Source organism: Gadus chalcogrammus, chromosome 19, assembly GCF_026213295.1.
Source record: "Gadus chalcogrammus isolate NIFS_2021 chromosome 19, NIFS_Gcha_1.0, whole genome shotgun sequence".
Lineage (NCBI taxonomy): Eukaryota > Metazoa > Chordata > Actinopteri > Gadiformes > Gadidae > Gadus > Gadus chalcogrammus.
Genome location: NC_079430.1, coordinates 11,164,462 through 11,178,006, shown reverse-complemented (window position 1 = coordinate 11,178,006; position 13,545 = coordinate 11,164,462). Strand labels below are relative to the sequence as shown.

The window sequence follows — 13,545 nt, the reverse complement described above, 5'->3', positions numbered from 1 at the left end:
ACATACAACTAATGTTTCAATTTGTAAGCATTTAAAATGAAATTGTATTGGATCGAAATGCTTTGTTTAGGGTTTCTTCAGAATTCATTACCGATCACAATGATATACATTATTTAAATGAAGGGTTCGTTAATTATGATGCCCGTGGCCAGAACTGGCCGATCATGGCTGGAAGGAATGTCGCAACCTCGTCCCGACGCTGAGCCAACGTGAGATTAGCCCATCGGGCGGCGCATCGCTACCTGGACGGGGATCGGTGTCACAGAGCCCTGCAGGGCTTTTCCATAGAGTTTGAGAAGTGTTCTTTTAGGAAGAACGCTGGACTTCCTGGTACAGGATCATGGATATTATCGTGCCCGTTTCGGCCGGGGAAATACCCGCAGCGATGTAAATCAACGCGTACACGCTCGAGTCCGGACCAAAGGTGGGTTTCTGTCCGCCGTCCCGAGGAAACCATAGGAAGATCGAACTTGTTCATGGTATCATATCTACTGTCTGTCAGCGGGACGTGCTGCGGGCTGACTGGCGCTAACTGTGTTTTTCAAAAAGTGGCCGGTGCCGGGTAGAAGAGGTACGCCGGTGCACAGTTTCTTTACCGGGCACTTACAGGTATTGTTTTAGTGGTTTGTTCACAAACGAGAAAGGGGTTTTATAATTGTAAACTTTATGCTTATTTGTATTCACCGAGGCCTACCTAGCCAACCCCCAAAGGCGGCCTCCCGTAGCAGAAACACTGTTGACAGACTCTGCGAATGCGCCCGCCATTGGCTGGCGCCTCAAGATCCGTGGCTCTGATTGGCTGCGGCGCCACTTCACTCATCCGACACGCTCATAACCTCCAACAGTTCTCATTCAGTTGATTTGCTTAGACCAGCTATACATTTGTTCATAAAATATATTGCTATCTACTTAACTGTCGATGTCAGAAGTGGTTTAGCGTGTGCGTGCTTGTGTTGGGTACATGTATATTTGGGTTTTTCGTCTGCGGTCGGATAGCTGCAGTGCATGGCAGAGAGGATAGAGTTACCTTGTAGCACTGTAGTGCTCCAATCCCTCCTATCCCGCTTTGGGATAATGCGGCTTATCGCCTCCGCTGCTCTACGCTTAGAAAACACACAAGGTGCGGAACGATTGCGTCGTCAAATGCTGGTATACCTCTTCTGGCGTTATGCTACTTGATATGTTATGTTTTGAGTGACACTGCAATATGCTTTATGTCGGATTAAAGGGAAATAAAGTTTTCCCAATTTGCTAAGGTTTAAAAGGAACCCCACACAATATGAACACCCGTGCTTCTTATCGGAGGGTGGTTGGTGTTTATTTCTGGTCATGTTTGACTATAATATTTAGTTTAAGTGTGTTTTATTTATTTGGAGCTATGGTGTTATTGCTGCTGTTGCGTTGTTGTCATCGGTGGTTGCAGAGTTGCTTTTCTCAGCCCTGCATTGTCCCAACTCCTCTACTTGGTATACTACTGCCGGGCTGCTGTACAATAACGTGCCCTAATGCGGCACATTATAATGTACATCATCTTTCATCAACAGCCGTTCATTCTTCGCAGGGCTATATTCTCCACCATATAACTCACACATAGATCCTTACCCAGGGAGACATCCCCCTGGTGAAACTGCACTGCTACACACTATTTACGCTTACTCAGTCATTCTACTAAACCTTGCATTAGCTTAATAACCCAACACAGTAAGGAGGAATGGTGAATGTTGTCCAAGCTCTCTGGTCCACTGCTGGCAGCATGGAAACGGATACCTTCGGGTCAACTACCATCCGTGAGCTCGTCTTTCCTCGTTGTGCTCTCCTTCCTTCTCTTCATCTCCTCATCTAGCCATCCCATGTCATTATTTTACCTGGTTTTGCTCTGTGATGCTAGGATATAGTCCACACATGAAATGGCTTGTAAAAGTGTGTGTGTGTGTGTGTGTGTGTGTGTGTGTGTGTGTGTGTGTGTGTGTGTGTGTGTGTGTGTGTGTGTGTGTGTGTGTGTGTGTGTGTGTGTGTGTGTGTGTTACAGCCACAATGAAAGGCCACATTGTTCAGTTGACCAGGTTAGTGGTCTCTAAATAGTGTCTCTATGAAAAGGTTAGCGAGAGTGGTTTGTTTGTATACCTGGCTGGTATACTACGTCACGCGCCAATAAACCGCCAAAGTCAAACATTCGTTTGACAATAAATGTGCAGTCCTATATGTCAGCTGAACAAGGTTTACTTGAAACTGATTTCAAGAGGCATAGCTTAAATTCCACGTACTACTGCTGCACACACTCACACCAGATGTATTCGACTCACCAACCAAGTGTCTCGACCACGCACACACACACACACACACACACGGTTTCTAAATTCCAGTACTTCAGTAGCTGGCCAACAGATGCTGGTGCAAGTGTGTGTTCTGGCCACTTGTGACCCCCTGGCACAGTCAATTTTTCTCTCTCACGCACTATCCCCCTCTCTCTTTCTTCTTCCCGCACTATATTTCGATATCTCGATCCATGTCAATGCAAGCTAGCTGGCCCAAACATAAGTAAATGGTGTGTGTGTGCGTACGCAGGTCTTTTTTATGAGTTTTTAGTATCCCGCCGGTTCATCCCTTTTCAAAGATGTGTTCTTTAAGTCTTCCAAACTACTTTCAAGCAGGATTTTGACGCACATCAAACAGTTTGTGTCTGTTATGCAAGAAGACACTACATTTCCTAAATATAATACTGCAAATGACCAATAATCACAAACACTGATCCTTCAATTAATGATTCATATTGATGATATTAAATATCCTATATACGATAGATATCGTATATATGATTGTACCATAATCAATATATTACCGAATCCCTTTTATTCAGTATTGCCCATTAAAAGAGGATAGCAGTATTATCTTTGAATGGGCAAGATTATGGGCGCTGCAGAATCGTGCCCCAGTAAGATTCTGCAGTGGTTTTCTTTTAAGCTAGGCTGGCTGTTGCATATTTACTTAAAATAACAAATGAATAACAGATGAAGGGTGACTTCAGGAAATTTGTGCATAATGTTGAACCCCAGCCCAATCATTACTTTCTAGCAATGACCAACAGTAGAAAATCGGAGTGCTGGACATGACACACCGATATTGTGTTGGCAATACAAGTAAACATTCCCTTAATTCAATTGTCTTTGTCCAGCCCCATAATCACAGTTAAGATGACAAAGGGCTTAACATTCCATAAATCTATGACAGCCTTTTTACCACTTCAAAAGGTTTACAAATTAAGACTTAAAAGGTATGCAATACTCCTATTTCAGTATCTATAAAACAAATAACAATATTCTATTTTTAGCCATATGGTCTACAAACTATTTTGTTGTTGTTTACTGGCCGCACCTATGATGATGCACCTGGAGGCTATTGAAGCATCTGCTCACTCTGGGACACATAAACACAAACACACACACACACACACACACACACACACACACACACACACACACACACACATACACATACACACATACAGACACACACACATACACACACAGCCTTGCACTCGCCCACAGGCTTATTCATTTCCCCCCCATCATTACACCACACCATCACCAGATCACTGTTATTTAGGCCCATGGGCTCGGCTCCCTCCTAGAGATGGATGGATGCGTTAGCATGTGAAACTCATTCATTCATACACATGCACTTGGAGGTACGCACACACTCTTTGATGGCTGGCCACCCGCTCGTTGTACCCTTCTATTTAAAGACCCATAAAGACGATAATGGCCATGGTCACATCTTCAATTAAGTGTGTGTGTATGTGTGGCAATAGGAAGTGATTCTGTTGTGGAGGCAGAACACCATTCATGTTGGATAGGGACAGCCATGCATAGGGAGTTGTGAATTTAAAAGGTTTACGTTTCTATATACGTCTCTTACTGACACTGTGTAGTTTGAGTTTTCTCTCTCCTATATATTTAAATAAAATCATGATCTGGTTCACCATTACACCTAAATATGTTGAAATGGCACCACCTACATTACCATGGCACGCCATTTTGCACATTGCAGGCCAGAATGTGCCATTCAGATGTGAGTTTTGTAAGTGTGAGGAACAGCATGCGCAACATGAAACATGATATTTGGAAAACCGATTAACGCGGGTCGTTTGGATACAGGTTTCTAGATCTGATCTCAGGCCATTTAACGGCTGTGTGATCAGGGGAGACAAACATTGAGTCTGAGCTATGTGTTGTTAAACAAAAGAGAAATCTGAATTGGGCATTACGTCTAGTTACAAATCTTTAGACACACTCTGTACCCAAGAGTGTGTACACTCTGTACCCTTCGTCGTATTCAAATGTATACTTAGAAAAACAAAGAAATGTAAGTTACACATTCAAAGTGATGAACCTTGAGTGAAGACTTTGAGTCACCTGTTGTTTCCATGCTCTGATTGGCCAGGTCATGATTGCCTGTAGGAGAGGCCCAGTGGAGATCAAGCCTAGCTACCTGGAAGCCCGCCCCTTACGGGCCACGCCCTGCCCCCCCCCACCGGCCTCCGACCATGAGTAAGTACCTTTTTTTTTTTTTTTTTTTTTTTTTTTTTTTTTTTTTTTTTTTAATTACACACACACACACACACACACACCCTAATGCTTGTGGAGGAGGTAAGAGGGGCAGAGAGGACTGTAGGCTTGGTTATTTATCTAGTGAGCTAGAGAAGTGCTCTCCTCCTTCATCAGCCTGCCTCCCACCCCCACTCCACCTCAAGCCCACCCTGCCTCTCTCGCCCTGCATCCCTGTCTCTCTGTGGAGGCAGGAACATGTGGCGAGAGAATGCTGCAGCCCCTCACCATGGCAATCAGTCATCAATCACGCCGCAAGGCATCATGGGAAGGGGGTGGATGTAATGGAATGTGTGTCTGTGTGGGGTTGTGTACGTGTGTTCCATGCAAGAGCGAAGTGTGTTTGTGTGTTTGTGTGTGTGTGTTTGGCCACGTGCGACCATGCGAGCACATGTATGAGTTGCACATGTGTATGTGTGTGCCATTATATTCATCAGACGGGCTGTTATGGTGTGTGTGTGTGTGTGTGCGTGTGTGTGTGTGTGTTTGAGTGCACAATATGATGAAATTGATTGGCTCAGCAGTATATTCTGCTAAATGTCGTTCACACGCATAAAGAATCCACCTTGTGCTTCCATGGTCCCAGTAGGGCTTGTGTACGTCACGTGGGCTCACTCTGCCTCCTATACCCTGCCAAATAAGCCTTTATTTCTCCTCTCTCCCCCCCCCCCAGCACAGCTCAGCTTCTTGTTTGCTGGGTGACACGTGAGCTTACACCCCCCTCCCCCCACCACCCCCCAGCCCAAGATTACATGGCCGTACTCCATCTCAGACCTTTCTCCTTGCTTTGCCCCCCCCCCCCCCTTCCCTGTATAAGCACATACTATCAGAAGGCTATCAGTGCTTCCTGTGTGTGTGTGTGTGTGTGTGTGTGTGTGTGTGTGTGTGTGTGTGTGTGTGTGTGTGTGTGTGTGTGTGTGTGTGTGTGTGTGTGTGTGTGTGTGTGTGAGTGATTGTGTGTCTGCGCACTGGTAGCAGGAGGTGGCTTAGAAGGCTAGGTAACTGGGGCAACAGCACCACAACCTAACACCCCCAACACCATTGCTTGTGTGTGTCAGGTGTTAACGGCGGAGCGATGCGATTGGATTAGCCACAATGCCGCCTAGGGAGTTTAACTAGATTATTGGACGTTTCCTTGACACCTCCCCTCGACGTGCACACTTTTTTTTTTGTGTGCGTGTGTGTTGATGTGCGGTCAGGGTCCGAAGTGATTGATTGTGACTGATGATAATGGAGGATTTGGTGATGGATGGATCCAGGTAATTTCTCACACAGACACACACACTGCTTCTAACTGTCGTGGTGAAGTAAACATAGTATCGCTCTTTCATAGTGTGTGTGTGTGTGTGTGTGTGTGTGTGTGTGTGTGTGTGTGTGTGTGTGTGTGTGTGTGGGTGCATTTATTTTGTTCATGGGGGCCCTGGTTTGATGTGGACCACCTGATGAGCTGCAGGTGTGTGAATGACAAAGGAATCACTCAAGTATTTTATTTACCAGTATTAGGTTGATGTTTAATGAGGTTAAATAAACAGAATTTGTCTAATTGTAGTTTTTTCTGAGTCTGCCTGTATCATTTTATTTCCTGTATACCTACACCTGACTTCATCCTATTGTAGTCCTAAGTGGTAATCCAGAAATATTCAAAAGATAACCAACGAAATGTGTCAAATAACAAACAGAATGTGATGCTAGGGATCTCCGCTAGCTATTGTAGTCTAATGTGACCCGCTGAAAGTCGCCCGGTAAACAGCTAGCTTTCGTCAGGGAGTAGGACTTTTTATCTGTTCCATAATTCATTTCCACCTTTTTGATGGGACCCGCTCCCTGCGTCGAGGGACAACTGATGAGCGGTTGATGTCGAAAACCTAATTACCGTAATTACCCCCGCGCCCATCCCTACCGGCCCGGCTGGGGGTGGGTGGGTGGGGGGGGCAGAGAGAGGCTTTGGGTTTCAGGGTGGTGGCTGTGGGTGGTGGTGACAGTAGTGGAGGGGGCAGATTTCCGTATGTGTCTCCTAATGAGGGCGGATGACTCACTGTGCTCGGACATCATTTCCCCAGGAGTCGGAGACACGGATGATAGAGGGGAGAGAAAGGGTTGAGGGTTACAAAACTGTTAGCTATTAGTATGCAATAGAAAAGTTTTGTATTGGAGAGAATAAACTTTGATTGCATTTTTTGGTTTTGCCCTTGGAGTATAAGGATAGTAGTGGGATATAGGCAAAAGACCACCTTGTATTGTTTGTCGTGCTGAAGTAACGCAGCCATTTGGGATCAGGGTTTGAATGAGGATCTAGTGTTTTAGTCTCACTAAGCCTACTTGCTGTCGAGCACATTGTGTGTGTAGGAAGTGGGCTTTAAGTGTTTTTTACCTGCTCTCCCCGTTTTACACAGTCACACACACACTCACACTCACACACTCTTTGTCTGCTAACATTTGCTAGCGTACTGTGGCAGCAGTAGCTGGGCTCTGCTCATTAGCTTCTTTGCATAGCCCTTGGTTGGCATCCCCTGCTGGGATTTGACAAAGAGCTAGGTGGCTAACTGGGTAGCTCAGCCAAGTTTAGCAGACCCTTACTGGCACAGATGAGGCAAGGTGCAAACCAGGCTGTTCAGTGTCCACAGGCCAGACTATTGAAGAAGACTAATGCTGTACGAAGCCACTGCCTACTTCAAAGAGCCTATTCCATTCACGGTCTCATACCGCTCAATGAGTCAGGTGTAATTATTAGAAAGATTGGTATTCGGAAAAGCTCCTGAGGGCGTGAGCAGGGTTTTCGTTACACAAGTCGGACAAGTTTATCAGCCGAATGAACTTCCCCTGGGTTTTAGTCCCGTGACCCTGAGTGCACTTTGGAGGTAAACTTGGAACTTGTAGTCCTGTAACACAGGATTCATTTAGTTGTGTTGCTTGTTTTGACTGAGGAACATTATACACAGCTTACATTGTTTAGGTCCTACCTAGCTTATGGTAGGAAGTGAGAGAGGGAGGGAGAGCAGGGGACTCGCTTCCTCCTATGTAAACATGAGTTTCAGGAAACAATTTGAACACAGAATCTCCTCTTCACTGACAAATTGGTGGAAAAAAAACAGATTCGACGCCGGTCCTAGGTGTCAAAGTTTATTCAAACTCGGGAGTGAACCAACTAAAATACTGTCCGTTCCAACATCTTTTAATCCCTTCTATGTCTCTCTTTTACTCCCTCCTACCAACCTAAGGCTGTAAAGTTATCACTCTTAAATTGTTGGTAATTTTCACCTAGCATGTTCAATACTGGACTGAAACAGTGCAGTTATTCACGTCTCTCCTTACATATTCATGTGCGGTGGGCCTACTTGATGCCTCAGTGCCCTAATGTTAGTGATGACATGACGAAAACCACCATCCTGTGTGTGTCGGTGTGTCAGTGTGTGCGTGTATGCATGCATGCATGTGTATCCATGTGTGTGTGTGTCAGGGGGAGAGTAGGAGAACAAGGTTCCAGGAAGGAAGTGGCCAGCTAAATGGATATGATTACATCTCCCAGTAAACACAGGGAAATGGATCCCAACATTGACCTTCACCAGACCAGTGCCTTCCCAGCGCAGAGCTTCCCCAGACAGAGTCAAGCCCATAGTCTATTGACCCAGAGTACTGGCTGATAATCAAAACCAAAGCTAGGCTCAAGTGCTAATCTACTACTACTCTGATGGCTCAGCATGATGCGCCTGAAGGCAGACATTTAATTGTCTTTTGTATTTTATGTTCACCGTTTCCCATAAAAATAAATATGTTCAAATTAAATGGTATTCTAGACATGAATAGATGCCTTTGCATTAAAATATGTTCAAAGCACAACAACATCTATGACAACCTTAACCATTGTGTTTCCTGGGACCATAACGGAAATAAGTGGCAAAAGCGATGAATGGCTTTATCTGAGGGGCGCTGTGGATTACCTACTGAGGCAGATAATGCATGAGCATGCAGTGTTCAAATAGGGTCCTGTGTAATGCCTCAACAATGACCCGAATGTACTTTAGAGCAAGGAGATGTTACTGAGCATGCACTCACTCTGCAGGACTCTGTGAAATTCATCACTCTCCCTTCGTAACTAACGTCTTTTGGATCAGTCATCGATTCCTCCGGCTGAGAAATACTCGTACCCATACACCCACTTGGGTACTGGTAACTGACTGAGACAAGGAGACAATGCAGAAGGACAATAAAAGGAAAAAAAAGCTAATTCACCCTTATTGAGTTGACCGTGTGATGTGTGAATTAACTTGTATGGCATGTGCTTCTGTAAGGTTGTGTGAGGGGAGGGGGTCACTGTGTAAGGAGCACGTTGATTATAGCTGTGCATTTTTCATTCGTTTTTAGTTGTATTTTAGGTTCGACTTTTTTTGTTAAGTTTGAAAGTGGGTTAGTCTGGTTTCACTTCTTGAACATTTTAAGTTTTGGTTTGGTTTATGATGTTCATTTTCAAGTTTTTTTTTTTAGTTTCGAGAGTCGAAAGGACACAGACACACACACACACACACACACACACACACACACACACACACACACACACACACACACACACACACACACACACACACACACACACACACACACACCACATTCCTGCCCCAACCTAGTCTGTTGGAAATGCTCACTCAGCCAGTTAACCATGGAGGTGAGAGGTCCAGGGTGTTTCAATGACTGTGTGTGTGTGTGTGTGTGTGTGTGTACGTGTGTGTGTGTGTGGCTGCGTGCATGTCTGCTGGTCATTGTCCTGGCCCTGGGGGGGATAGTCTCCAAGATTATTTGAAGGCGTGGATTGTAGTGATCCACACAGTGCTCTTTCTAAAGGGGATACGTGTGAGTCAACGAGGATGTGTTTTGAGTTTCAGTAAATACGGGAAAGTTACCGCCCGGAAAGGTATTTGGAACACCGTGCTTGAAAGTGGACCCCCCCTGCCAGGGGATTCGGGAACGCTGAGGTCTGACTCCCGACCGGCCAGGGAAACACAAACACACACAAATTATGAATAAAAAAATATGAATGCTAACACTTGGAGAACGCAACGGTGGGTTGGGGTGGGGGAGGGGGAAGTGTGACAAAGCACAGCGCTGTCACTGTGATTGGGTTATGTTGCCCTGTGCGTGAGTGGCCCCGTGCCAGGATGTGGGAGGGAGGGAGGAAGGAAGGAAGGAAGGAGGTAGGGAAGATAGGAGAGGGAGAGAGAGATTGAGACAGACCGACGTAATCTCTCCGGAGAAAGGAAAAAATCTCTCACTCTCTCTCTCTCTGAGACACTCGTCCATCTCTTCAAGCTCCAGCACGTCTCTCGATGCACGCCATCTTTTTTTCTTTTTTTTATACACTAGGCCTCTCTCTTTTACTCTCCCCCCTGCCCCTAGACAGGGTCACCACAGTGGGGTGCTGTCGGAGTTAGTGGAGGTAGATACTAGTGTTGTGCATGAATAACGTGCATTTGTACCTAAGGGGCGGTCTCATTGGCACTCTGAAAACCATGTTATGAGATGTGGGAAAATCCAAAGTCCAGAAAAGCAATCAGTGGCTTGACTCCACCAGACACCGTCACTGCCCAGACACCGTCACTGCCCAGACACCGTCACTGCCCTCCCCACCCAGCCCTCCGTCCTCAAACATGACGTTGAGTCCTCTTATGTCCACCAAATGGAATCGAGAGGGAGAGAGAATTGTGTTCAGACTTAATGAATTTAGCATTCTGAGAGAAAGAGAGAGAAGACTTTATGTTGTTTACCTTGAATAAAGAAGTTATTACAACTGCCACCCAGACTGCCAATAAGAAACTATCAAAAAATGTCGTAATAAAAATCCTGTTTTGTTTAGTTTTTCATTTGATGCTTCAAGCTGATGGAGATGATTTTGAGGTTGGAAAAACAAGGGATTTGAATAGGACCATGTTTTTAGGATTAGTGATGCTGCCTGAGCTGTGCAAGGAAACATTGAGAAAACATTTTTCCCCCAGAACTCACCACTGGGTTTAGCCCTTTAAGAACTGCTATCAAAAATGTGACACGTTGGCTACCTCTTGGCTGCTGATACCTGACCGTTTCCATACAACACCTGAGTGTTGCAGGGCCCTGAGGCCTCTGATCTGAAGTGGGCGTGGCGGGGCTCGAGTCTCGACCCGGGCTGAACTGCATGCTGGTGTGATTTGTGAGCCTGGATGAGAGTCTCGGGCGCTATCCACTCTCTCTCTATCTTCGCCATGTTGACAGTAGAGCGATCCAAATCTCTGCAGGGCTCTCTCTCTCTCTCTCTCTCTCTCTCTCTCGTTCTCGTTCTCGTTCTCGTTCTCTAGCTCTCTCGTTCTCTATCTGTTTGATTCTCTGTATCTGCTGTAATTCCCTCGATCATTCCTTCTGTTTGGCATACTTTTGGTGGTTTTTGTGCGTGCATGTGCGTGTGTGCCTCTCCCTAATAAACTTCCTGCACATAACTCAGCCCTGAACAGGCTCTGTAGTGTAGCTTACTGTAGATGTTGATCCATGGGCAGCGCCGTTTGTTCTGCAAACTGCAGACAAGGTAGTGCTTTCTAAATTAATACACCCCAATGCACATGCATGAGCATCCTGTGTGTGTGTGTGTGTGTGTGTGTGTGTGTGTGTGTGTGTGTGTGTGTGTGTGTGTGTGTGTGTGTGTGTGTGTGTGTGTGTGTGTGTGTGTGTGTGTGTGTGTGTGTGTGTGTGTGTGCTGATGCATTTTTTGATTTATTTTAAAGGTCCAAAACCGGTATGGGGTCCCAGCCTAGCAACAGTGGTTCCAAAGCATAGCAACCGTGCAGCTAGGTGCGTCCAGCAAAGATGCATTAATTGGGCCTACTGGCTTTGTGCCTCAGGTAGCTTCAAGCAAATTTATATAAACTGGACTGTGAGCTTTTGTGCGTGTCTGTGTGTACTTGTGCATCAAAGATGACACAATTACAATTTTCAAATGAATAATTGGATTAAAGGATAAGCAAAAAAGATGGAGCATGAAACTGAGCCTGCAAGACATGTGAACAATCGGCATTGAGAGGCGTGCACACCAGAGAATCTCAAAGGGCAACAGAAGAGGAAGTGGAATAACCAAGGGAGAGCGAGAGAGAGCGGGAGAGAGCGAGCGAGAGACCCGATCAATGTCTCATAGGCTCCCCAGCCCCACCTCTCTACACTGTGACTGATCTGTATCTGCAGGCGGCCACGCTGCCCGTGATGGGGAGGACAGAGGGAGGGGTGGTGGGGGGATGCTTCTTCTTCTAACTGACTCGGTGCATTCCAACGGCCCCTGGACCGCTTAGGTGGCATGGTGGCATTATATGATTATTTTCCTATGACGTTAGGTGAGGGGAACACGGACATACTCATAGAACCCGGGGTCACTTCTCTCTCACTTTGCCTCAATTGCAAGATCTTGAGTGGTAACCACACTCTCTGTGTAGGAACCCGTAGGGCTGAACGATCTATCGTTTTCGACCGAAAATCGCGATCTCAAGCATTACGATTTTGGGATCGTCAAAGCTGCGTTTTTTTTTTGTTTTTTTTGTTTTTTTTGTTTTTTTTTACAAAAGTGCAATTATTTTGATGCTGATGAGCCATTGAAGCAAGTTTACTTAAGAAAGAGGGCTCCCTTTTTATTTGACTTTTTTGGTTGTTGTTACTTAGGTACTTGAATAAACAGTCTTGCATTTGAAATCTGTTGCCAGCAGTTTTCATTATTGCATTACCTTAATGGAATTCATTGGTTATATTAATTTATACTGAAACTTGATTTAAAGAAAATAAATCGTGGTTGAAATCGAAACCGCAATCTCTACCAGAAAAATCGCAATTTCAATTTTTTCTTAAAATCGTTCAGCCCTAGGAACCCGTTTACCTTATATATTTGAAATTACTATAGCATGCCGGACCGGTTAACTTCATCTCCCGATCGTTTGTAAACTGGATGAAAAGGAAGTGGCTGATGTGTCGTTTGGACACATTCAGAGCCGGACACTTTCAGAGCCGTCCAGCCTTCAAATCCATCAGATTTCCATCATTAAGTGGCACACTGTAGTCGAACAGTTGCCCAAACTGTTCGTCTTTGGAAGAGTGAGCGCAAGGGATCCGTTGTAAAGTTTAAAATAACCATTTGGCTATAGTCACTGCCTTCTGCTGCTTCTCGAAAGCAGATAAAAAAAAAATATATATATATATGTCTTTCTATCTCTGCCGCTGCAGTCGCAGACCAGAGTAAAGAGAGGTAGCTAGAGGGGGTGAGAGAGAAAGAGAAAGGAGGGGGAGATAAAGAGGCAGAGAACAGGACGAGAAAGCAGTACGAGACACAGATGGAGAGAGCGAGCGAGGGAGAGTCCGTTTCCTCCCGCTGTTCATCAAGAGAATCGCTCATCCCCCGCTCTCTTATTTCCTCGTGTGTGTTTCGCTGTCAAGCGGAAAGTGTGTGAGTGCTCTCCAGCCGAGAACAGTGGCTCGAAAACACACACTCTCTAAGACACACACCCTCACACACACACACGCTCACACACATACTCTCTCACTCTCACTTCTGCTGAGCCGCGCTGCCGGTGGACGTGTGTTACGGCGTTCTCTTGAGCGTGAGCCAACGAACAGAGGCGATCTTTGCCTGGAGTCGCGTCCCCGTTCCCAGCTGGTCAAGTGTTCATCACGGAGGTAGAGTGGTGGGGGTCGCGGGGGGGGGGGGCTGTCGTCTGCGTTTTTTGTTTTTTTCCCGCCAAGTCCCGTTCTCTCGCTGTCTCGCCACGGCAACCGTGAACAGGCGAGAGAGAGAGAGAGAGAGAGCGAGAGAGATATATAGAGAGAGAGAGAGAGAGAGAGAGAGAGAGAGAGAGGACATGGGGGACCTCTGAACATCTGGGAGTGTGGTGCTCAGGAGGGTTGGGGGGGGGGGGGGGGGGGGGGGGGGGGGGGGGGGGGGGGGGGGGGA

General features: G+C 46.0%; 1 protein-coding gene across 3 annotated transcripts in view; it reads left to right on the top strand.

Moving 5' to 3' along the window:
• The first annotated feature begins 142 nt into the window (after nucleotides 1-142).
• usp6nl (USP6 N-terminal like) overlaps nucleotides 143-13,545 on the top strand; it is a 46,299-nt gene continuing 32,896 nt past the window's right edge. The window contains exons 1-2 of one of the 3 annotated variants that reach the window (XM_056578200.1): nucleotides 143-424; nucleotides 4,441-4,547. In XM_056578200.1, the coding sequence (XP_056434175.1) occupies nucleotides 4,544-4,547 (4 nt within the window). In that variant the 5' untranslated portion in view covers nucleotides 143-424; nucleotides 4,441-4,543. Of the gene's footprint in view, nucleotides 610-4,440; nucleotides 4,548-5,608; nucleotides 5,864-13,545 lie in introns of those variants that run through there. The other 2 variants (XM_056578201.1, XM_056578199.1) reach the window with 2 other exon arrangements.